General features: G+C 41.1%; 2 protein-coding genes across 5 annotated transcripts in view; both read right to left on the bottom strand.

The window, feature by feature from the left end:
* The window catches only part of trim33 (tripartite motif containing 33), a 35,997-nt gene extending 25,029 nt beyond the window's left edge, over positions 1–10,968 (bottom strand). For all 4 annotated transcript variants that reach the window (XM_076277331.1, XM_076277333.1, XM_076277332.1 and 1 more), the window contains exons 1-3: positions 10,389–10,968; positions 2,723–2,841; positions 912–1,059 (exon numbers count right to left, since the gene is read on the bottom strand). In XM_076277331.1, the coding sequence (XP_076133446.1) occupies positions 912–1,059; positions 2,723–2,841; positions 10,389–10,956 (835 nt within the window). In that variant the 5' untranslated portion in view covers positions 10,957–10,968. The remainder of the gene's footprint in view (positions 1–911; positions 1,060–2,722; positions 2,842–10,388) is intronic.
* An 8,454-nt stretch (positions 10,969–19,422) lies between these two features.
* bcas2 (BCAS2 pre-mRNA processing factor) lies at positions 19,423–22,553 on the bottom strand. Its single transcript, XM_076275783.1, has 7 exons — positions 22,436–22,553; positions 21,903–21,995; positions 21,718–21,788; positions 21,228–21,389; positions 20,993–21,043; positions 20,749–20,829; positions 19,423–19,942 (listed from the first exon to the last, which is right to left on the bottom strand). The coding sequence occupies exons 1-7, from the start codon at positions 22,526–22,528 to the stop codon at positions 19,816–19,818; spliced, it is 678 nt and encodes a 225-aa protein (XP_076131898.1). The 5' UTR covers positions 22,529–22,553; the 3' UTR covers positions 19,423–19,815.
* Between the last annotated feature and the right edge of the window lie 1,727 nt (positions 22,554–24,280).

The following is a 24,280-nucleotide window of genomic DNA, read 5'->3' as shown; positions in this document are numbered from 1 at the left end:
AAGAGAACAGGGTGTGAAAAGAGAACAGGGAATACAAGGAAAGACAGAGAAGAAACATACAAATTAAAATCTTTATATTTGTACATAAACTGAAACACACGGCAACTCCCTGGTGCTGCCGTGATTTAGCCGGCACTCAGGGTCCCCCGTCACACATGAACAGTCCCACCGAGCACCACACATCCACTCCTGACTGGCCAGCTGCCCCGCTCAGACCCACACACTGGAGGGCTTTCAGCTGGCCAGTGGGAGGGATTGGCAATGTAGCTTTCAATGATTGCCTGCTGGGGGGAGGGGTGACTGACTAGGTCAGATTGGAAGTAGGAACAAAGAACCGACTGGCCTAATCAGCAGCATTCGTGTGCTCAACGCCGTCAAGCTCAATCAAGAGACAGAAAGAGTGAGAGAGTGGGAGAGAGAAAGAAAGAGAGAGAGAGAGAGAGAGAGAGAGATGGAGGGGGAGGAAGTGAGAGAAAGAGGGAGAGAGAGAAAAAGAGAGAGGGAGAGAGAGAGAACAAGCATAGCATATGGACAAGTTCAGCTTCATGAATACAGTAGTAGAAAGAAACACTGACTGCATCTGAACGGTCTCTGCAGTTGCTATGGCAACAAGCACTTGGGGTCTACCGCTGAAGTGCCAAGACAGACCGGCACCATCAGCACCACCACCACCTACATCTTCACAATCAGGCAAAAAATTGAAGATGGTGGATAAAAGCAACTATGCCTCTGATGGATCACACGTTGTGTGCAAGTTCCACTTGGCTTGGTATTCTTCACATGTGTAGCTCAATACAGGGGTGCACCGAGAGAGTGTGCACGCATACTGCTGTTAGATAGCCGACACAAACATAAGATGAATGCTTTATGGAGTCATTCACTCGTACATGTGTGTGGTGTGAGTATCCTACCTGTGGACAGGTCTTCTTTTTTGCGTATCTTATGGTCCTTGGTGAACTTGACCCTCTGGTGCGCCTCAATACAGGTCTTGCAAAGCCACTCTCCACATTCTACACAGAAGCCCACTGCACTTGCATTGTCCTCACAACTCGTGCACACCTAGAGGAATAAGGGCAAAGCACTTTCAAATCTCCCCTGTACAACATGAAAACTCCCAACATCTATCAGTATCCTACTGTGTGCTAGCTCCTTTCACTTCAGTGCACTGTGAACCCTTCTATGAGGCTAGACATTCACTAACATGTGGTCTAACATGTGGTCAAACTGCAGAGACTAGACTGCTGTGCCCAGCCAAAAAAAAGAAAAGAAAAAGGTGCAATGTCTGCTATTAAAATGATTCTGTGCAAAGTAATGTAATCAGTAGCATGATCATGACCAGGGCGGTATGGTGCTGCCTGCATGTGCTCCAGTATCACTGCTGCTTTCCAGAATCTGCCTTAGACACACCTACTCGTTTTCAGGCTCTGCAACTATCCATTTCAGACTCGTATGCATTCCTGTGCTGCTGATAACAGGCAGGGGACGAGCTAACCTACACCAGTGGCCTGGCATGCATGCTTATGAAGGGATCAGATTCTTTAAGGTTTGAGAGATGCAATAACTACTGCTCACAGATTGTAAGATGAATGAACATGCATATCAAAAATGAAGGGCTGGCTTTTTCTATATTCTTCTATGTAATATACAATCCATCCACACTTTACAATCCATAGCCTTAACTGTGTTGTTGAGTGATAGTAACAATATATCAAGCATCAATCTATTAAAAGTTTAGTTGGTCAACTGAAGAAGTGCATACAAGGCAAAAATACAAGACTACATATATCCCGATTTTCTCCTCAAAGATTTGGTACTGCAGAGTTAATTTCCTCTTTTCTGTGCTAAAAACAAAATGGAAATAGAAACTAATGCTCTGGCTACATATGCCGAGCTGCATAACCTGGGCATCCAGAGTGCACCTGTGCTCATGGAGCCTGATGAGATGATGGCTGGCCCAGCAGTCAACCGTGTAAATATAGGACCTGCTCACACTTATGGAATGCACCTGATAAACAACACACAGCCTGACTAAAATTGTATGCTGTTCACCCTGAAAATTTTGCTGAGAGCTAGTGCTACTCTGATTTCATTAGAACTGGATACAGTCACACTGAAACGACACCAGTTATTGGCTGTTTTCACACATCACATTTGCTACTGCAACAGCAACTATCCGATAAGACGGTCCCAAACTAAATAACCACATTAGAATGACAACGTGGTTTTTCGGCTGATCACTCTACTGAGAGAACTGAAGGATAGCAGTTTTAAAAACTGTATAGAACGGCAGATAATTCAGTCTGAAGTGTATGTTTTGATCAGACATTATTTAATTACAATATCTGTGGCAGCCAAATGGTATCAGGGTGCAAAATGTCCACACCCTGTTGTCGCCTTGACACCTGGGATAAAGTGACATATGGAACTGAGAGACAGTCAACAATTAGGCTAGAGAATGGGAACATGAGAAGAACCATCGGTTCGCCATTCACCCAAGTCAAATATCATACAGACAAGAACCTGAATCATTCACTACAAACAGGAACAATCTATACCCAGACCACCAAAGCCTGTGGAAAAGGCCATTAGTGTAAACATCCTCATCTGAACCCCTAGAGACCACAGTTAATTGTTTAAGCTCTACTTGACAGAAATGTTGAGAGGTCACGGACACTGAAAGACTGAAAGACAGACAGACAGAGAGACAGGCATGTTTGTTTACCTGCATTGAGTTTTCGACTGATGTGTTAGAGGCTTCGGAGGTATCCTTGACAAAGTAGTTATCAACGATGTCTATCTGTTTGTATTCCTGGTGGCACACCGCACATCGCATCACATTCACTGCAGGTGGGGACAAAAACAAACACTTCATAAGTCTATTGTCTCACGAGACCTCCCCACTATCATTTCTACATAAGCATTGCTTAAAAAGAGTACAGGGTCTAAGGCCTGGTTAATACATTGTGTTTGGTTATACTTCAGTTATAGTTAGGAAGGTCAGTAGTCCTAGTTTAAAATAAGAACCAAGAATGCAACCAACTGCACAAACATACATCATACATTCAGATTTAGGTCATATAGGCAAATGGCCAGATTATCAAGGATTATCAAGGTCCTGGATAAGGTCTTAGACAAACCAACGAGTAGGCCTACAAGCCAAGTGTGGTCGAAATAGGGATATCAGAACAAATTCCACCGCTTGGCCTATATCTTACAGATAGTGTTGTATTTCAGCCAATCCTTCATATCATTGTTTTCATTTTAGAGTGAGTATGCTTCACTGAAATGAATAGTTCACAAACAAAAGTCATAAGGAAGAAAATGCACATCCTGGTCTACAATGTAAACTTGCTCTGAGAAAAAGGACCTCCCCAACACACAGATTATACATGCATATTATTCAGGCTCCACTGAAAAAACTTTGTGTGCCCAAATACATAGGCCTATCTTCACATACTCAAACACAGTTTGCCATTGGAATCACTGGCAAAGAGAACCAATTCAATTTGTATATACGGGAGATGCTAGTTCAGTGAATCAGAGATGCAATCTAGCCTTGGCCTACATTTCACAAACTCCACAAACATTTTTGAAAGGATGTTCAAATGGGAAAACATACAGTGTGGTGTGATCTCTGCTTACAGCTTACACAACATAGGTATGGCCTGTGCACACACTGCATCTTGTTCAATTCTAGAGACGATCTCTTCATAGGAAATACATCTGAGCGCTACAACGACTAATCGATTAGTCGACTATTAAATTAAGCTTAATGATTATCGATTAATCGGTTTGTGTTATTTTGTAAGGAAAATACATCAGCATTCTCTGATTGCAGCTTCTTAAACTTATATATGTTCAGCTTTACTTACTCCTCTATGACAGAGAAATAAATATATTTGTGTGTGGACAAAACAAGTCCCCATTTCCCCCTTGTCTGGCATTTTATCAATGAAACAACAAATAAAATAATCAGCAGATTAATCGACAATGAAAATAATTGTTAATTGCAGCACTACATTTGATAGGGGTTTGGTTACTGCTACAGTGGTCTGCTAAGGGTTACTGCATTATTCTGCATTGTAATGAGTAGGATTTGTAAGCATAGGGACAGGGAGCTCATGAACAGTGTGTTCAGTTCAGAAAAAAACACTGGAAATGTTCAGATATTAAAGTATTCACCCCACACAAACACACACATTCCCATCCCCCAAACCTCCCCTGCCACACATAGACCGCTCCCCCTACCACACCCCCAACACCCTCACACTTCCACACCCGCTAATCTCCTGGACAGATCATCAATTCATCACAGGCTGGCGCCTCACTGGCTGCTGCAGGAACCGGTGCAATCCAGTTTGAGCCGGCTTGCACTGGCTTCAGCTGCTCACAGCCGGTTCCTCTCAGCCCCCAGCTGCACCAGGCGTCCGCTGATTGGCCGTGAGAGCAGCTGGAGAGGGAGAGTGTTGTGGCTGGCCCTGGGCTGTGTGAGTGCAATGCAGTGCAGCTGTGTCATCCAGTGTTGTGGCATTTCAGTCCACACACACACTCACTCTCTCTCTCTCTCTCTCTCTCTCTCTCTCTCTCTCGATTATATACACAAGCTATCTAACTCACTCACTCTCTCACTCATACTCTCCACTTCTCTCCCACTTATCATGCACACATGCTTTGTCACTCACACACACGCGGTGCTCCCTATCCCCTCTCTCTTTCACCAACACACTTTTTTTTTCTGCACTGAGCCAGCCCACTCCTAATGAAAAACTTCTGACAGACCCCCCCCCCCCTAAACACTCAGTCAGTCCCAAGACTGCGTTATTATGAAGCACAGCAAATCATAAAACACTTAACGGAGCCTGCATGAGTTGCAAAATAAGACCCACTAATTCCCAGAAAGCATTTACAGAGCTCGACCTGATGAGACCCACAGACACAAACACAAACACCGGACTCAGTGGATCACCTCCATGCAGCTGATGCGCCATGGCTTAACTGCAGTGGTGGTAGTGGTGGCGGTATCTCAGGTCCCTCTCAGCAGTCAAAGGAGAAGAGAGGAGGGCTGCGCTACAGCTTTGCCACTGGTCTTATAAGGGACCTTACGAGTACACCTCGACTTAAATGGTGGGATCATAAGGGACCTTACGAGTACACCTCGACTTAAATGGTGGGATCATAAGGGACCTTACGAGTACACCTCGACTTAAAATGGTGGGCTATCTTTTCAGTGACGAGCAAAGCTTTCCAACAGTGGTTCTCAGGTGGTCATCAGGAATTTGAGTAAATGTGTAGAATTTGACCGCAAAAGCTAAATTTTCTCAAAACAAAGTCGTTTCTTCCCCATCTGTCTCTGTTTATGACTATTAATAATAGTAATGTAGACTAACTTACAGTATTTCCGATACATTGACTTATTTGTGGCAGCCCACCACAATATCAACATTTACCACCACACAATGATTTTCCAGCTTGTACTAAACTGTGCTTAAATCTGGTTAGCATCATAGCCACGCTGTGCTATTTTTTTAAAAACTGTTGCATTCAAGTTAATTCTGCAAACCAACCACCACAAATGGAATTAAATTCTCTGGGAAACACTGAACTTATATGCAATGAGTAAGTGTACTGACCAAAAACATAGGCATCATCTGTCCAAAGGCGGACATCTAAGAGACACAATGAGAAGAACCTTCAACGCAGAAGTGGTGTCGGAAGTTGCAGCATACTTATCCCCCATGTATGTAGTCACAGAGTTCAGGGTTGTCTGAAGTTCATGGCTCTGCAACAAGATCACTGTGACATAGTCAAATTCAAGGGAATCTTTTTTCTACGGTATACAATTGTAAGACATCCCCATGTAGATTATTTGTCTAAGTGCTGAAATATACATCAAAGCACTCGATTACAGAACCAGACAAATACAGCATATTGGACTTACTGTATCATCAGTTTGAGAAGACCTCACATGGGAGTCCACATTCATTAAACAGGACCACTGATTTCAATTGTCGATTGATCGACCATGTACTTTTCTTAGGAAGCTGGCTGACGTCTCTAATCAGGAACAAAATCCAACTCTCAGCCCACACATGGAAGAAGTCAACAGTGACCACGCTTTGAAAATCACTCTAATTGTCAGCAGTATTATGCCAGGGAAGGAGATAAATGTGGCAAGAGCACTGCACTATTATCTATTTATCTGAGCTGAAAAGCTTCATTTTGAATGGGCAACAAAAGTCACATGTGATTCTGCAATTACGTAATTTTTCTACCAGTCATCATTTTCAAAGATAACAGGTATTGCTCTTCATGTGCAACTATGACAATTGAGAGCAATAGAACTTAAGTCCCATGCACAAGACTTGATGTTGCTCATAACATTTCTACATGACCGCATGACACCATAGACCAGTAGGGAAAGATCTGGGTTTGAGTGTTGCTTCAAATTTCACAGTATCAGGTTAATGTTTCTGACCAGGTGCTCTGTTTACATATGGACAGGTTGCCTTAACATGTTTATCAGCGTACACCGAGCACTGATCGTTTCACGCCTAGTTGGCATTTTTCCCTCAAAGCCTGTACATGCTTTTAGCAATCATCTTCCAGCTACAACCTTGCATGCCTCAAGTATTGTAATCTAAACATTGATACGTTTATGGAAAAGTAATAACTTTCCCTACATCATGCATTAGCTATATTATGAAAAGAAGTTCATGATAACTTATAAATTAGCCTACACCATCAGTGAGAAACCTAGCACTGTTTTTATTGCAATTCAAAACTACATTATGAACAAACAAACAACAAAAAAAGAAGCAATAACAATGCTCTGTATGGAAAACTCTGAGCCTCCATTAGATTTATGCCTATGGGACACAATTTGATTTCTTTTATTCTGCTTTGCATGGACTTAATTTCCATGCACCCTGTCACTCACTCTCGCTATCAGTGGAAACAGTTAGCCCTCATTTTACTGGCAGCTGTGATCACGGCTATCTCTGCTCTCAGCAGGCAGAGTCTGTGGTGAAGCTTCCCAAGAACGCATTGAATGATATGGACCTGGCAGTGGGTTTCTAACTGCTGTGTCAAGGTAGACTAACCGGTAGACTAACTTATGCTGTGCACACAGTTAGAAAGAGCTTTACTGAGTCCCGTAAATAGCAGACCTGTTTCTTTCAGACAATTTGGACAAATCAGGAATATTTGGGGTGTTGTCATCTAGTCAGAAGACATGTTTCTACAATAGAAAACTGAGAAGAAACAAGGCATAACAAAATATTGTACTAGTCATTTATTTTAAATATAGGACAGGCTATAAGCACATGGTGCCTACTGTTGGCTCCTAATCTGCTAAAGTAAGGTTGGGACCAGAACTAAAATCATCATCACACACAGAAAGAAATATGTAGGTGAAAATCTCATATTGCATTTCTAGACTTTGAGTCCACATAGGCTATAACAAACACACATGCTACTGATGACATCAGCACTCAATCTGTGTTACAGACCAACTCAGAAATCAAGAGCGTCAAGCCAAGTCAGGGTTCCTACTTTAAAGTCAGGAATGGGAAACTTAGGAAAATGGGAAAATAAATATGTTGGAAATACTTCCGATTTATCTGAGATACTATCATGTCAGCATATCATCATGTCAGTTTTGGGCTATGCTGAGTGATGGATTCACACACTCTAGTCTAAAGAACCACAGGTGCAAGAAGACGTTGGCTCTGCTATCAAGGCCTGTAGATGCAGGCTAGGCCCGGGACACTCATTCAATTAAAACTATAACTGAGCACATCTGAAAGTAGTACACAAAAAGAGTAAATGGCTGGTCATCTTCAAATGCACACAGTAGAAATTCTCGTCAGAGGAACACTGTCTGTGAGCACAGCTCATCCACACACTGACACAGGATGCCTTCAATCTCTCTTGTGTATAACATGACCTGCAATACTTGGTGTTTATTTATTCACCTGAGATATAAACCTAGCCAGCAGAACGGGATGCCACATCCAAGTCATACAGGCCTTTACCACCGAGGTAAGCGCCTAGCATCAAATGCATTCACTACCCTTTTCATTAGGTCTAATGTCTTAACATCTGCAACAATATCTTCTACAACATCATAATTTTTGCTGATATAAATCATTTGCAGCATTACCTACTACCAGTACAAAAATGGATCAGTAATGAGGATTACCTTATGTCAACAACAACAACAACAATCGTTTCAATAGGAATACACCAATCCAATACTGATATTAGATAAAGAGCTGGATCAGGGAAGGGCGATCTTCTCAACTTAATTCTGCCATTCTACGTTGTTAACATCTACATGTAAGCTATACTAACCTACTTTATGCAATCAGCAATGGGCTAGGCCTAACTTAGCAAGAAGGGAGCTAAAGCATAGAGAGAGTGAGTAGAATGTTATGATTTCTACACCAACAAGTTATATAGCTTCTACTCATTTGCCAATACCCACAGCCCAAGTATTGGTACCAGTATTGGGAGAAAGTGTTAGCCTAGATCAGTCCATTCCTACTTTCCAATGGTGCATAGGCCTAGCAACAATACCATGTAATACCAGCCATGTAAACTAAATCTCCCAGGCAGCATAACAAAGGGGGGTGGTCACAGATGTGTCCTCATTTACCAGGGCTTCATAAACTCCAATTTAATATAGCCTAGTTAACACATAATGGTGCACAGAATTATTCGAGGGCTTCTGTATAAGTGCACAGTATTGTTGTCTACTAATTCAATGTAGTCCATGTGAGCTAAGCGTGTGCGGCAGAAACCCAATATTGGAATGACATGCTGGATGCAATAAAAGTCAAATGTCAAGACAGAGTGACTTAATTCAATCAAATTTGGGGCAGTGTCCTCTATCCATATTGGAAATAAACTAATCATAACTCAAATAGTGGGGCAGATTGGACAACTACCTAATGGCATGGTAAGCTTTGGTCAGCATATCTACTCCCGTTTAATTAACATTTTTTAATCGGAATAGTTTAATCCGAATGACAAAAAAAAAACACTAAAAAAAAACACTGTCCATGTAAACGTGACGCCTCACTAAATGTTCACATAAACCTGGATTAATTTTAATCCTGTTGCTCAACTGCTTTAAACTCATTTAAATGTCAGTTAGAGATTCACTAACATTCAATTGGATTTAAGAAAATTGAATCCCATACAAGAGGCCATCTCAACGCTATGGCGTTTTATGATGAGGAACATGACAGTAACCTGCTTATTTTTAAACTAGGTTTAAAGTTTGGTGCTACCCACTTAAAATATCGAGGCAGCAAGCAGGTATAATCAGATATTTTCTCAAAATTGATTAAAAAATATATATGAAAAAGAATACCTTTAACAGATACTATTCGTATGATTATGAGGAAAGGAAAGGTTATTTTCCCTTTCTGTTACTGTAATTCGCTCCACAGATGTCTTGTGCATATGATTGCATAGCAAAGCCAGTGGGTTGTGAAGGATCTCAATGATTTCATTTGAGTATGAGCACCAAAAAAAACACGAGTCTGTCTGTTTAAGAATTCACGAGTCCAACATTCGAGTTGTCATTGAAGACTCGTGGCTAACTTATGTGAAAAATAATGCAAGACTGATTGACTGCTAATGATGGCACATTTCGCATCGTTCACATGATGACAACTTATTTCAGGCAATACGTGAAATACTAAGGTTAAAATTCAAAGACTCCAAGACCTGGACCCAAATAGTACCAAAGTCTTAAACGTAGTAGCTGCTACCTTTCGTAAGTGTTATCTGACATTGGTTACCATCATACATTGCTGCCACTCTGCTAACTAAATTAGCCATCATTAGCCCAACGTAACCAAACTCGTGATCGCCAGGTAACATTTCTGACAGTTCATTAAAGTAAATGATGTTACCACCACACACTTAGCCACACCATAGCTCATAACGGTAAAGGTAGAAGCTAGCATCCAATGTTTAGAATGTACAGCGTAAGAAAAACTATGCTGACAACTACTTAACTTGGCTTTTCAACCCATCAACACCTGCCAAGCCTGCCTAATGGCTAGAGTACGAACACGCTAGTTAACCAATCAGCTAGTTTCATGATCCATATTGCTAGCTTTACGGTTCAAAGCGCGGGCAGGTATCAACTACGTAGTAAGCAGCTTCCCACTAATAAAACGAATCATGTTGGTTGCTCCAAGATGACCGTAGTGGGCTGACTAACCAGTTAACGTTATGGTTCTTAACTAGCTGCTAGATGGGTAACTGTTGAAGGTTAGCCAGAGAAGGCTGGCAATTTCTGGAGAATTCTCCTCAGAACCACTCCGATTCAGATAGCAGCTAGAACCTATTTCCTCTTGGGATATTTTACTCACCAATGTGTGTGTCCTGTCCATGTGGTCCGTTGACTGGAACCGTAATTTGTCTGTCGGGTTGAGGAATACATTTTAAACAAAACGAATGCAGACATGGTAAGAGTTTGGGTTCACAGTCTCGATTCTGTAGACTTTGTTTACACACAGCGCACGTATCCAGTAGGTTTAACGGGGCTGCAGGGGTGGCTGCAGCTGTAACGTTAGCGTTGGTTGATGGAGAGGGCGACGTTTCGGTTGAAACTGCTGGCGAATTCCCGGTGTTTTCACCAGAAGCTGGTGGTACCGTGGACACAGAACTGGAGTTGCCATTTGGGCTAGTCCTGCTGCTGCCTTCTCCACCTCCTCCGTCACTGCTAACGTTAACGTTGCTCCCGTTGGTGTCTGTGGGTGTCGACACCTGGGAAACATTATCTTGGGATGGCCCGTCCGCATCTTCCTTTGATACAGGTTCTATGACAATCACGCCATCGGTATCTTTAACTGTTGTGGATCCACTGTCTTCTCCCTGTGCCACTACCTCCATGGCAGTGCCGTTCTCCGTATCCCCTTCGCCTTTGTTATCCGCCATCTTCCTTCCTCTTTGAACCGGTTGACGTTGAACGCACTCTCAAACCTCTGTGGGACTGACGTCACGACGCAACTAGCGTCAAAATGACTGCCCCTAGTGGTCAGAGGTAAAATTAGATCAAACTGCTAGCATTTCCATAAACTAGCAGTTTTTCCCAAGTATTTTTTCTCAGTGGACAGAATTATGAAAATTATAACTCCCTCCAGTCATGAGATATACACAATCCAGTTCAGAAAATTCTCATTTCAGGAAATAGCCTCAAGAAGACTTAGTCTATGTTATCAGTTTTCACCTAAAATACAAAAACACTAGCCTACTGCATTAAGCCGCACACAAAATAGGACCAGGCCTACTGAATGAATGGAATGAACTACAATCATTATTCATGTAGCTGGTAGGTCTATCCTCTGAAACAGCTTTACATAGCTGAAATCACTATTTTTGCAGTTGCAGTTAACCCCAAAATGCACTTCATTCAGTATTCACTTGTTATTTGCATATGGCTCCTGTATTGTTGTAGCCTAAGCTTGGTATTGGTTTATTACACTAAGAAACAAAACCCCCTTATAAATCGCTTTTTGCTCGCAGGTTTCTGTGCAGAGCACCCCCTACAGCATTAGAGTATATAACACTCATCAATCGGTTAGTCTGCATGCCGTTTCCTCTCTCCCTTTTCCTCCGACAATGGAATACTCGCTTTCTGCTTCTTTTCACTGGCGATGCCATGACGAATGTCTGAGAAACTCCATCACTACCTTGTTCTAGCCGTTGCCTGGTTTGTATGTGTCTAGTGCAGTAAAGCAACCAATTTGTTACATCACGAGACCCTGAGACTTTCTGTCTCTGAGGCCGGCCTAAAGTTGCAAGGCATGGTATTTCCACTCACAGACTAGGCGAGACGCCACCATTCACCCCAGAAAAAGTCATATAACCATTCCAATGACTCCAAAGCTGTTAAGTTAAGGTGAATTAAGCTAAAAAAAAAACCTGCATAGTTCCCCTTTAAAACCCTTCTATAATTATGACCGCCGCGCAGCGAAGCTTAGTTTAGTCAGATTTTTTTCTTTCTTTTTCTTTTTCGCATGTCCAAATTTCCGTCAAGGATTCCAGGGACACTGTAAGACCGGGGTACACGAAACTTGGTGGGCATGTAACCCCACATGGATAGCATGGAACCTCCTTTTTTCGTTTTGATCTGTAGCCCCCCCGCTGGACTGGACCCCCCAAAAGGAGGGTAGGGCAGACACAGTTTTCTGTGAATATCTTGAGAACCGTAGGGCCTAGGATGACCAATGTTTTGCGTATGTTTGCCTCCAGGGGTCATGTAATCCCATTCCATATGCACACATGTGCATAAACAGATACACACGCACACACATACATTCACAGTAATCCTACGTATGACATATACTCACACAGTAGACATATTTACGCATGCACATGCAAACACATAAGCACATGCACGCACACACACACACCCACACACACATAAACATAAACATGTACACACACACATGCACACAATTCAAGAATTTCTCAGAATTATGAACAGGCAAGATGGGGGTGGGGTTGTATAAAATGTATATTGTGAAATCTAGAACTAATCATGTTTTGGTACTTGTTGTCTAGCAGATACCAGTGAGAATTGACTGTGCATAATGCATTTCAGTGAGACAGTTAGAATCATACATGCCTTTCAGCGTGACTTATTTTTGTGGAAAACATGTGCTGGACTGGGCGGCGGTCATATTTTGTACCGCTCTGCGGTACATCTAGTTAATAAGTTTTTAAGTAGAAAGGTGCATAGATTAAGGTTGATTTAGGAGAAAAGCCTACTGAATTTCCCCCTTAATTTTCTCCCTTAATCAATCCCTGAATTAACACCTTAAAATAAATTTAAGATAGACTACTTAAATTGTCCTTAATTACCCCCTTAATCACAACAAATAAAGGGAACCCCTGGCTTGACACCTTACATGAAGGTTGAGTGGTCACACCTTAAAATGACATTTGAGGTAAAATGAAGAGCCTATTTTACAAATTAAGGGTGACTTAATATAAATTAAGTGGTTTTGGTATGTTTTCAGGGGCAATTTAAGGCGAATTTGAGTACATCACGTTTCGTAGTGTTATTTGGATCAACTGTTATTTTTTGTTGTTGCTTTACTTCCTTTTGTTCATTTTTTTTAGTTTTTGTTTAATTATTGTTCAGACCATAGTCCATTATATATGGGCCCTCTGGGGATAATGAAAACCTTGAGTCAAAGGAGGAGGAGACTCTTGAGAAGTGTTCGTAAAATATCTACCACGTGTAATTATCTACTATTTTTGGCAGGGTTTTAGGTATAGGCCTAAGGTTTTCAAAAATCCATGGATACAAGTTGGGGTGGCCCCCCTAGTGGCAGTTATCCATAAAATCCAAAATGGCCCCCGCCGAAAAGAGAAAAGGTTATATCTCAGCTTCCTTTAGTCTTAAATTGTTGTATAATGTATTTTCTCTACTTTGTTTGATACAAGGAATCCAATTTTGATATGTTCTTCTTATTTTAAGTCCATTTCCATGTAGTATTATAGTCATATTTAGCTCATAAACTGTCAATATCTCTGAAAAAGTCACATTAAAATACTCCGGTCCTTAGACCCATATTTTTACCTTCAAGGTATGCTTTTCTTTGTTGATTGGACAGGTCACTATCACTATAGTGTCAAAAATCACATGTTGTGACCAAAAGCAGAGACTTTCTAATGAGGAGACACAGCACTCAAAAAATACTCCATAGAAATGCATGGGGCTAGTTTGTCACGCCAATATGGCCGTTGTCTACACATATCCCACCCCTTCCTCGGCAAAACGTCGACATGTGAATACATTGAGCCAATCATGTGGTGTGATGTGAATACATTGAGCCAATCATATGGTGTGTTGTGAAGACATCGTGCCAATCATGTGTTGTGATCTCGCCGCTGGAGCAAGATTGGTGTCGTGAAGCCTTGTGCACGCGCAGTTCGATCCAAAGACTGTGCCCGATGAGTGCCCATAAAACGTTGGTATATGGCCGCCGAGTGGAGGGACTTGCCTAAAAGGACCATGCTAAGGATCAATATTACATTTTAGTCAAATAACACAAAAACACAATTCATACTTAAATATTATGTATTTATTCAAAGATTTTTGGTTTCACTCTTCATCATTATTAGTACAGCCTCCCTCACACTTGCACAATGTGGTACAGCAAAGTCCAGCTCAGTGGCACTTACAGTTGCCCATAGAGGCAACCACACAACCACAGTTGAGGAGGAGTGAGCATCCCTTGCTGGCATCTTCCAGATCTGTCCAGCACCCAGACTTTGGTTCTGTCATTCCATTCCCAACCCCACTCACTGGGGTCTGGAATCTGGAGTTTTGGAAAGGGACTGGGAGAGGGAGCAGGGCACGCTTTCCATGCTGGAATAAGGCATGATGGGTCGGGGGGATTGAATCCAGGGACTTGAGGCCATGAGTAAAAAGAAGCTTCTGGGTTTCATTGACTGACTCGACATCGCAGTTCTTACTATACATGAGTACAGTCCAGCATTTGAGAACTTGCATGTGCACTGATTCCAGTTTGAGGCTGGTTGGGTCTTGGGTGATCAGAATGAGGGTGTCGGTGACTTCTGGGTAAGCTACCCACGCGTTCCATGCAGTTTTTTTGCCAATTCCATACATTGCTGATACAACGTCACATCATGTGAACGCGTGGAAGAGGGGCAGTGCTTGGCATTTTTGAGGTCCCAGCATTTCTGAGATGTGGTGGATTGGAATATCTTCATATGCCTTTCCTGATCCAAATCCAATCCACAGCTCTGAGAGGCTTCACGACACCAATCTTGCTCCAGCGGGGAGATCACAACACATGATTGGCACGATGTCTTCACAACACACCACATTATTGGCTCAATGTATTCACAACACAGCACATGATTGGCTCAATGTATTCACATGTCAACATTTTGCCGCGGAAGGGGTGTGATTTGCGTAGACAACTGCCATATTGCTGTTACAAACTAAGCTCTTGCATTTCTATGGAGGATTTTTTGAGTGCTGTGTCTCATTAGAAAGTCTATGGTTTAAGTATGAATTGTTTTTTTTTGTTATTTGACTAAAATATAATATTGATCCTTAACATGGTGAAAAGCCTAATATACTGTAACTTTTCACTGTGGCATAGTTCTGAATTTGTGTTTATTTAAGGCCTCAACAATGGTCCTTTTGGTCACAATGGACCATGTTCAGACAAAAGAAATGTTTAATTTGTTCAAAATCCATAATGGCTGGGAATTGACATTGACCTCCTATTAACCAACATTTATACATTTAGCAGACACTTTTATCCTAAGCGACTTATGTGAATTATATTGCCATTGTCCAGAGCAATTCAGGGTTAAGTGCCTTGCTCAAGGGCACAACATGTCAGGAATTGAACCCACAACTTTTCAGGTTACTGCATTCTAGCCCAGCTCCTTAGCCAGTACGCTACCACTGCCCCAGACTTGGACCACTTGGACTCGAACCTCCTTTGACTCGGTCTTGATTTAGTCTTGATTAGTGCTGGTCTTGGACTCTGAAAAAGTAGTCTTGACTACAGCTCTGAGAGCAGGTGTTATATAAAGTTGTTGTGTGGGGGGGGGGGTCAGAGTTTTTGCCAATTAAAAAGGGTGTTCCACAAGGGTCCATTTTGGGTTCAGTTCTCTTCACCATCTATATTAATGATATTGTCTCTTCTTTAAATGCAGTGGTATGCTGGGGAGGAAGCACAAAGAAGAAGGATGCAGGGAGAATTGACAGGCTGGTAAGGAAAGCTGGCTCTGTAGTGGGAGCTGAACTGGAGTACATCACTTCAATATCTGACAAAAGGACCCTGAACAAACTGATTAACATCTTGGACAATGAATGTCACCCACTCCACAGCACTATTGTTAAGCAGAAGAGCCTGATCAGCTGGAGACTTCGCTCACTGCCTTGCACAACAGACAGACTGAGGAAGTAATTTGTCCCCAGGGCCATTGAACTGTTTAATGCTTCACTTAAGGGAAGAGGAGAGATAGACTTCTCTGCATAGTCTGTCTGCCTCTTCACCCCCTCCATGTTTGGATACTGTCTGTCCATTAGCCACTTTTTACCACTGTCTTTCTGCCTCACTGTTTGCATGCTATATTAGCACATTAGCACATATGCATAACCCCTCCCTCCATGCCACAGCCGAACTGTGGCCACACTTATACCTATTCTTAAAATAGTTATATAGATATATAGACTTATTCTTGCACTGTTGGACTTGCTCATTTGCACTATCACCATGACCACTATCACCACTGCACTATCACCGTGACACTCACTCACTCACACAGAGCACCTTACTGTACCTTACCTTACTATGCACAGAGATTCACAGGCTCAGTCCCTGCCTCAGTCATTGCAAGCGCCTCTTGATTGATTAATCACCACTATGTGGATACTGCTTTTAGAATTGATTTAGATTACGTGTTAGTTAGTATAATTTGTATTTTAGTATATATTCTTTATCTTCTACTGTCCTTACTGCTTAGTTGTGTTCTTATATTATATACTTTTAATTACTTTTTCTGCTGTTAGTGAATGTGTGTGTGTTGTCTGTATGCTACTGAGACCTTGAATTTCCCCTGGGGATTAATAAAGTATCTATCTATCTATCTTAAATGGTTGTCAAGTCCACCCTAATGCTGATGACACTATTTTTATTGTATTGCTGACTCTGTTCAACTTGCCATTGAAAATTTAATTCCTTCAAACTTTCATTTAATGTTCTCCAAGTAGCTCTCATTAATCTTAAATTAATATTGAATATATTTAAATAATTATTTACCAGATCAAGGAACATTGAGGTAAATGGTGTCAAAATAACCACTGTAAATGGTTCCAACATTGATAGTCTCTGAATACAAATATTTTGGCATCTGGCTGGATGAGAAACTTAATCTCCATATTCAACCTGGTAAAAAAAAAACACAAAAAGTTTGTTTCTTCTACAGAAACAATACCAGAAAGTTGTTGAAACAGTTTTTTATGTCCATTCTGACTATGGTGAGGTGATGTGATCTATAGAAATGCTGCTGCTTCTTTACTTATCTCATTACAGAAAATGAATACGGCTCTTCACAATGCCAGTAGAAGACTCCATTGACTTGAATGGGATTCCCCAATGTTCTACGGTAAAATAATTTAATGCTGAAACATAATTATCACTGTCAATGGCAACGGGTTTTGTGTTTCTGATGATGCGTTCATGAGCACCTGGGAAGTGGGAGAATTCTATAGTTTAGGCCCGGTACGTCACACCTGAACTGGGAACTTCGGCTTTGAAGTGGGAGTTTATACTACATTCATGCCGTTCGTAAACTCGGAGGACCTGACTTTAAAAATCCCGACCTCTGAAAAAAATGTTCTGCGGATGTCAAGCGGTTGGGACATCTGAACAACATAACCGGACATTTGGAACTCCGAACTTAGCCGGCTGTCACACTACTCCGCGTCTATCGTTTTTCCAGTTTAGATTAACTTGTAGGCTAAATGAGCTCATGTCTGAAGGAAGCGAAGAATATGCAGAGACTCTGTTCATGTGTGTGTTCAACCACGTCCAACTTGTTCAACCACCAACATTTTGTTAATGTGTGTCGGTGTCATTCACACATATAAGTCCCTTTCCCACCGGAGGGATTTTTGAAGTTCCTAGAACATAACGTTCCTACCTTTTTTTCTTGTGTTCCGACAGGACCAATTTGGGGATTGTTAAGTTCCTTTGACCTCAGTTCCTTTAACTCTTTCAGCTATAGCCTACTTCAGGGCAGTGTATTTTCCCTTTTTAGGTCTACCTTTATTGGTCCAACTTATAAATCACGCACACTGTCAACCTAAGTTGAATTAGCCATTTGAATTTGAATAGGCAACCAGTTCCTATGGCCACTTGGCCAGTGTGAATGCAAATGGAAAAAACGGTTTTGGGGGAGAGTAGTTAGAACTCTTTAGAAGTGGACTGTTCCTATAACTACCAGTACGTTCCTGTAACTACTTGGTGGGAAAGTGGCTAATGTCCGCATATTAGCATCATATCTGAATCACCCGAATTATATACTGCAGAGGACGTGTCTGAAAGCAGCTTATTAATCTTCACTTTGGAGTTTGTAAAAGTATGCGTTTGAAGGAGATAAATCTCCGTTTACGTGTAAACGAAAGAGCCACAAGTATGCGTTTATACAAATATCTAGATACGTGTAAACGGGCCCATATGAATGTCAGGTTGCAAAGACAGTGTTCTCAAGAATTGTTGATAGTTGGTTGCTCAAGATGGACAAACCATCAGAGAGAAATTCATGGAAGTTAGGAACAAGGAAAGCTAGAGTGTGTCAATATTGATTCATTTGAAGTGTAAGATAAAAAGATGAAAAACAAAAATATATGAATTATATATAAAACAAAAAACTCAGTCAATGACAAGAACCAAGGAAACATATTGAATACAATGTATAGACCTCTCCAGAATAAGTCCCGCCTCCTAACTTCCGTATCCATCCAACCTTCGGTCATCAAATGTCTATGGGAAATAACATGGCGTTTTGAAAGATCGTACCTGTCAAACTCTGTAGGTGACAAAGTAGAAAAAGCTGCTGGGCAGATTGGCCTACACACTTCTGCCATCTAGTTTCCACTGGATTTTTTGGAAACTAGATGGCAGAAGTGTGTAGGCCAATCTGCCCACCAACTTTTTCTACTTCGCGACCTACAGATGTTTTACCGGTATGATATTTCGAAACGCCATGTTATTTCCCATAGACAATCGACGCCAGGAAGTTGGATGGATACGGAAGTTACGGAGGCGGGACTTATTCTGGAGAGGTCTATTGTAAAAATGAACTATACTTTCCTATGGTCAATTCAGATCTGTAATCACGAACCTTCCTATGTCAATTTGTACCGGTTTTAATTAAATGCTATTTTATTTTATTATTATTTGTATTATTTTATGTATTTTAATTTGTCCTTCCTCCTCTACAATTCTTTGTGTATGTATATCTTATTATTTATTTTATTTTGTTTTATTTGTAGGCCTATATTTTTTTCACTAAAATGATACTATTTCTTTTGTTCTTTCATTGTTACTTTAATCTCGGCTTCAATAAAAATGAGGACTACCCCTCAATGAACCTCAAATAAATAAAGGTTGAATAAATAAATGAATGAATATATCCCAATCTTTCCCTCTCCCGTGATATCACAATAAATCACCACTCTTGTCAAGTTATCTTTCCATAAGGACATGTTAACGACAGACAGTCATAAAACATTTTCAGAAAAGAATTTTAAAAGAAGTTTCTCTATAATAATTAACCAGATTTTAAAATAAAACAGCAGTCCCTCATGTGTTAAAATTAAAGGGTCAGGGTCAAGTCGGATCAATTAAGTATCATACTTTTATTGTAAATATGTAAAAAATTAAACCATTACACATACTTAAAAGAAAAGAAAGAAAAGAAGAAAAAACTTTTTTTACAAGACCAAAACCAGTCTGACTTTTACAGTTAATCATTACATCCACAAATTAACTTCATATTTGTGTCTTGAAACCTCTGGATAATCAGTATGGTCTTCAGTAGACAACAAAATTGTACGACTGGGCACAGTCATACCTTACAAAAGCTCTGAATGAAAAACCAGCCTTGGCCAAGTTCAGTGACCTTTACAAAAGGTACATCTTAGTCCTTCCTGTGCTTAAATAGGTATGAGTTTTCTGATGGCCATCCCAGTGAATATGTGAGTCTCTAGATCCTCCATACTCCCCGGATGGTTTAGTAATCCTGCCGAATGTTCTCCTTGTTTTCATCTCCCTGCTGTTGTTTTAGCTGCCCCAACTCGTTCTCCAGCTGCACGATGGCCCGCTCGATCTCATAGTTTTTACTCACCAAAGACACCCAACTGTGTGATGAAGACAACACATTTAATCATTTGGCAGGGACTTTTTGAATGCACATTATTAATCAAGGCTGTACTTCTTTTTGTTGTGGTTTCGTCTGTTTGTACAAATGGCTTTAGTTCTTAGCAAAAAATGGTCAGTATATCAAATAAAAATGCAGTTTAACTGTTCAGGTTGCAATTCTTCACAGGGCAAAGTGAGTGTACAGTTCAACCCACTTAGCCTGGGATAACCCAGACGAACCGGTTAGCAAATTTGAATTTGCTCTGCAAGTCAGTCTGGCAAGGAGGCCATTGATACCAACAGACCTCCGAAGCTTACCTACAAAAATTACCCAAAGCTGCCCTCTTTGCCCATATAAGGAGATCTGGAAGCTACCTATGGCAAGTTGCACTGCAAGTTAGCTCTGGGGTACCCACTCGAAGGCAGAGGACAAAAGTGCGAAGAGCAGAACATCTGCATTCCAGAGTTCTTCGTCCATGCGAGTTTAACAGGTGCAATAATAACAATAAAAGCAGCCACACTGACCAACGATAAGGAAAGTCTCTCCCTGAGTTGAAGAATGTGATGGCTAAATTTCGATGGATTCTGACTGGCTGTCAGTTTATCATTTTCAGAATCACTCTGAAAGTGATCCCCAATGATATCATTCTTCATGTTGTCATTGTTATAGTTTGTGTCTGGATGTTGTCATTCATATAAGTTAGAGCGATAATTGTTTACCATTATCATTCTTGGTGTGACCTTCCCTTAACACTTAACATGACTTTGTTTTGTGTACAGTATATGTTTCATAAGGAGCACTCACTTTGACTCCAGTTCTCTGAGTTTAGCTCCTCCAGCAAGCTGGTCATTCTTCCTTTGCCAGTTGAGATCCTGTATCTGTTTTCTGGGGTGATTAGAAATACAAACTTATTGTGCTGTACTAAACATATCCAAAAGTTTTTGAAAACAGGTGACTGGTAGTTTTGTGTATAAGGTATATCCAAAAGTATAATGGGCGCTCTTGGACAGGGGAAAACAAGAATTTTATGTTTTTTTTTTATTTTTACCTTAATTTCTGTAACTCCTTCTGAGCAGATTCAATCATAAAGGCCAGGTTGCTGTAAATGATAAATAAGATGAGAGATGTAACACAGTCTTTCGCCGCTCAAGGAACAATCCAGAGACAAACCAGGTTGCATTCTATACAGATTACACTGGATAACATCTAATGTTAGTGATGTAACAAAAATATAAAGGATATTTCAAGAGAAGGGAGGTGTAGATCAACGGCAAGGCACTCACTCATTATAAGCCTTCCAGCCATTTGTTCCATACTGTCCCATGAGGTCTAGGTTCTCAATACGAACAGCCTGATGCTCTAGCTGGGCCATGGAGTTATTGACACATTCCTGCCAAGCAGTGATGTCATTCTTCTGTCCAGATGAAGGCGCTGGAAGTTCATATCTGTGAAAGTGCACAAATGGATGCAAAAAAATAAAAATAAAAAATCAGTCAATACAGAATACTACGGAGCCCCTAAGGGGACATGAGCAAAAACAAATCTAAAGTTTAGTTTCATGTGCTCACCTGAAACCTTCATGTGCGCACATGAAAGTTTCACGTGAGCACATGAAAGTTTCGTGTGCGCACGCAAAACCTTTTCACATGAAACTTTCACGTGCGCACATAGGGGCTCCGAAGAATACAATGTTGTGTTTAAAATAGAAATAACCGGAATCAAATTGATATTCACTGTCGATACTGCGATGTGCTTTTCCTCAGCTAACGTTACCTTTTCATGCTCAGAAGTTCCATGGGCTGACGAGCTGCAAGTCTCTCAAACTCATTACGCATGATCTCCGTCTGCACAAGAAGGAATTAAATAAAGATTGCATTGATAATGATAAGATGGGCATAAGTAAGTCATGTATTTGCACCATGTTGTAGAACTTTTGCATTTAGCAAAGCGTAACTTACTTCGAAAGCAGAAAAATCAGGCGTCGGAAGGTAACTCAAGTAGTTTTTGGTAGGTCGGTATCTTCTGGTCTCCTCTTCCACCAACGCAGCAGCCTAACGTTAACAGAAAGATGCTCGTTACTTAACCTCCCTGTAGCATTGCCAATACGATCGCCCAATTAACTTAGTCCACAGTCCTTAAAAAAAAAAGTCTCCACTTAGTGCTTACACAAGTGACACACAAGTCAATCACAGACATGCAACGAAAGCTAACGGTTTGCTAAGGAACGTAAGACAATGATAATTAACACGCTTGAGAAGATAAGTAAGCAAACACTAAAATTAACACTGCCAGGCAACAACAGACACATACACCTTCATATAGAAATACGCATATACTCAAATACAGGTATTAACAAACTAACACATCAGCACGGATCAGGCTCAGAGGGATGCTAACTAACGCATGGACATATTCATTGATTCTTGCGGAACTTTATGGCTCATTTATCGAAGAAAATGGAAGTGGGACAAAGCATCTGATTATTACTTACCGCCTCTCTGATACCTGCACCATCGTATCCCTGATCAAAATAAGGTAAAGCGTCTACAAAGACCTCTCCGGCCACCGCAAAAGTTCCGGCCATTTTTCACATAGAGATTTTTCAACACTAACTAAATATTTCAGCACGCATGCGCAATTCCATCTTCTTCTTCTTCTTCTTATTGGCGGTTGACAACTGCTTGGTGTATTACCGCCACCGCTGGACTGGAGTGTGGAACAGGAGTTGCTGATTACCTTTAAATTAAGACTCTTTTTAAGAGTCCTGTATCCCTTAAAAAAGAAAACAAAAAAAGAAAAATATTTCCTGTATTTCTCTGTAAGATAAAGATAAAGTTCAAAAACAACTTTATTGGCCTCTACCTGAGCAATACATCTTTGCCTCTCTACATGGTACTTTTGACATTGTGCCTTGTGCACTGCTCACATATAGGCCTACCATCTACATGTTTATTCATAAGAAACAGGGTCAGCCTAGTCAGCACCACTTCTTCATGTCTGGATCTGTTAGCACTTATGCTCATGTCTTTCCTCATGTTAGGTTGGAGGTAATAAAGATGCCTCCCAGCGGTTCCATTCTCCCAGATGTACTGCCATCTCTCATAGGACCTTACCTTAACTATACTTTTAACCTCTGCTTTGCTGAGCTTGATCTCCACTTCCACACTGTCATTAGCTGCTGCTTTCTTGGCATATTTGTCAGCCAACTCATTCCCCTCCACCCCCTTATGCGCTGGGACCCACAAGAAAGAAATCTTAAAACCTGCTTTTTGCATTCCACTAGCCAGTTGTAATATCTCTAATAAAACGTCTTTCCTTGATGCTGAGTAGGCATACTGTAAGCTTAAAAGAGCAGAGCTGGAATCAGATGCTATAACTGCATGTCTGTTGCACCCACAGCTCTCTGCCCATTGCAGGGCAAACCATATAGCTATTAGTTCTCCTGTATAAACTGCCAAGCCATCTGTTAGCCTTTTAGCTATAGCCAAACCCAGTTCTGGTACCACATGTGCCACCCCCACCCTACTCTCAGTTCTTTTGGACGCATCTGTAAATATAATCATACTCTCCCTATATTTTTCAGCAATATACTGTACCTGTGCACTCTCCATTTGTCTATCTCCTCTTCCTGGTATCCCTCAAGTAGCCCTAAATCCACTTTAAGTTCTTCAAATGTCCAGGGGGGGACTGCAGGTAGTGCCACTGTGGGGCTGATACTCATAGAACTTAACCTCATATTCACTACCTTGTGATTAATTGTCCATCCAAAGCTCCTCGCTCCCTCATGCAGACGCTCTTGACAATTCTTAAGGACTGGCTGGGCAATATAGTCCTCACTATGTCCCTTGAGGTTAGTATAGTAGGGCAAGCTGATCTCTTCTCAACTGCAAAGGCATCTCTCCCATCTCCACCTGTATGGCTGCTATTGGAGAAGTTTTCACTGCCCCACTACAGATCCTAAGGGCTTGATTATGCATAACATCCAGTTTCTTTAGTAGAGTTTTGGATGCAGACCCATAAACCACACTCCCATAGTCAAATACTGATCTCATTAGGCCAGTATAAATTGTTCTCAATGCTGCCCCAGATGCACCCCATTTGACTCCACACAGGCACCTCATTACATTTAAAATTCTCTTACACTTCCCCACCATCTTCTGCACGTGGAATGCCCAAGTCAACCTCTTATCAAACCACACCCCCAAATATTTAAAAACCTCAACTCTTTCCAATTCCCTGCCTAACAAATAAATTTTGAATTCAGGACCAATGTTCCCCCTAGAGAAGAACATTACCTTTGTTTTTTCAACTGAAATCCTAAATCGCACTGTAACGC

The sequence above is a fragment of the Alosa pseudoharengus genome, unplaced genomic scaffold (genome assembly GCF_046254945.1).
Source record: "Alosa pseudoharengus isolate Yale_2024_CS ecotype anadromous, Long Island Sound unplaced genomic scaffold, YU_APseudo_1.1 YU_APseudo_1.1_scf_9, whole genome shotgun sequence".
NCBI classification, from domain to species: domain Eukaryota; kingdom Metazoa; phylum Chordata; class Actinopteri; order Clupeiformes; family Clupeidae; genus Alosa; species Alosa pseudoharengus.
The sequence above is the reverse complement of the archived record's forward strand: the minus strand, read 5'-3'. Positions and strand labels throughout refer to the sequence as shown.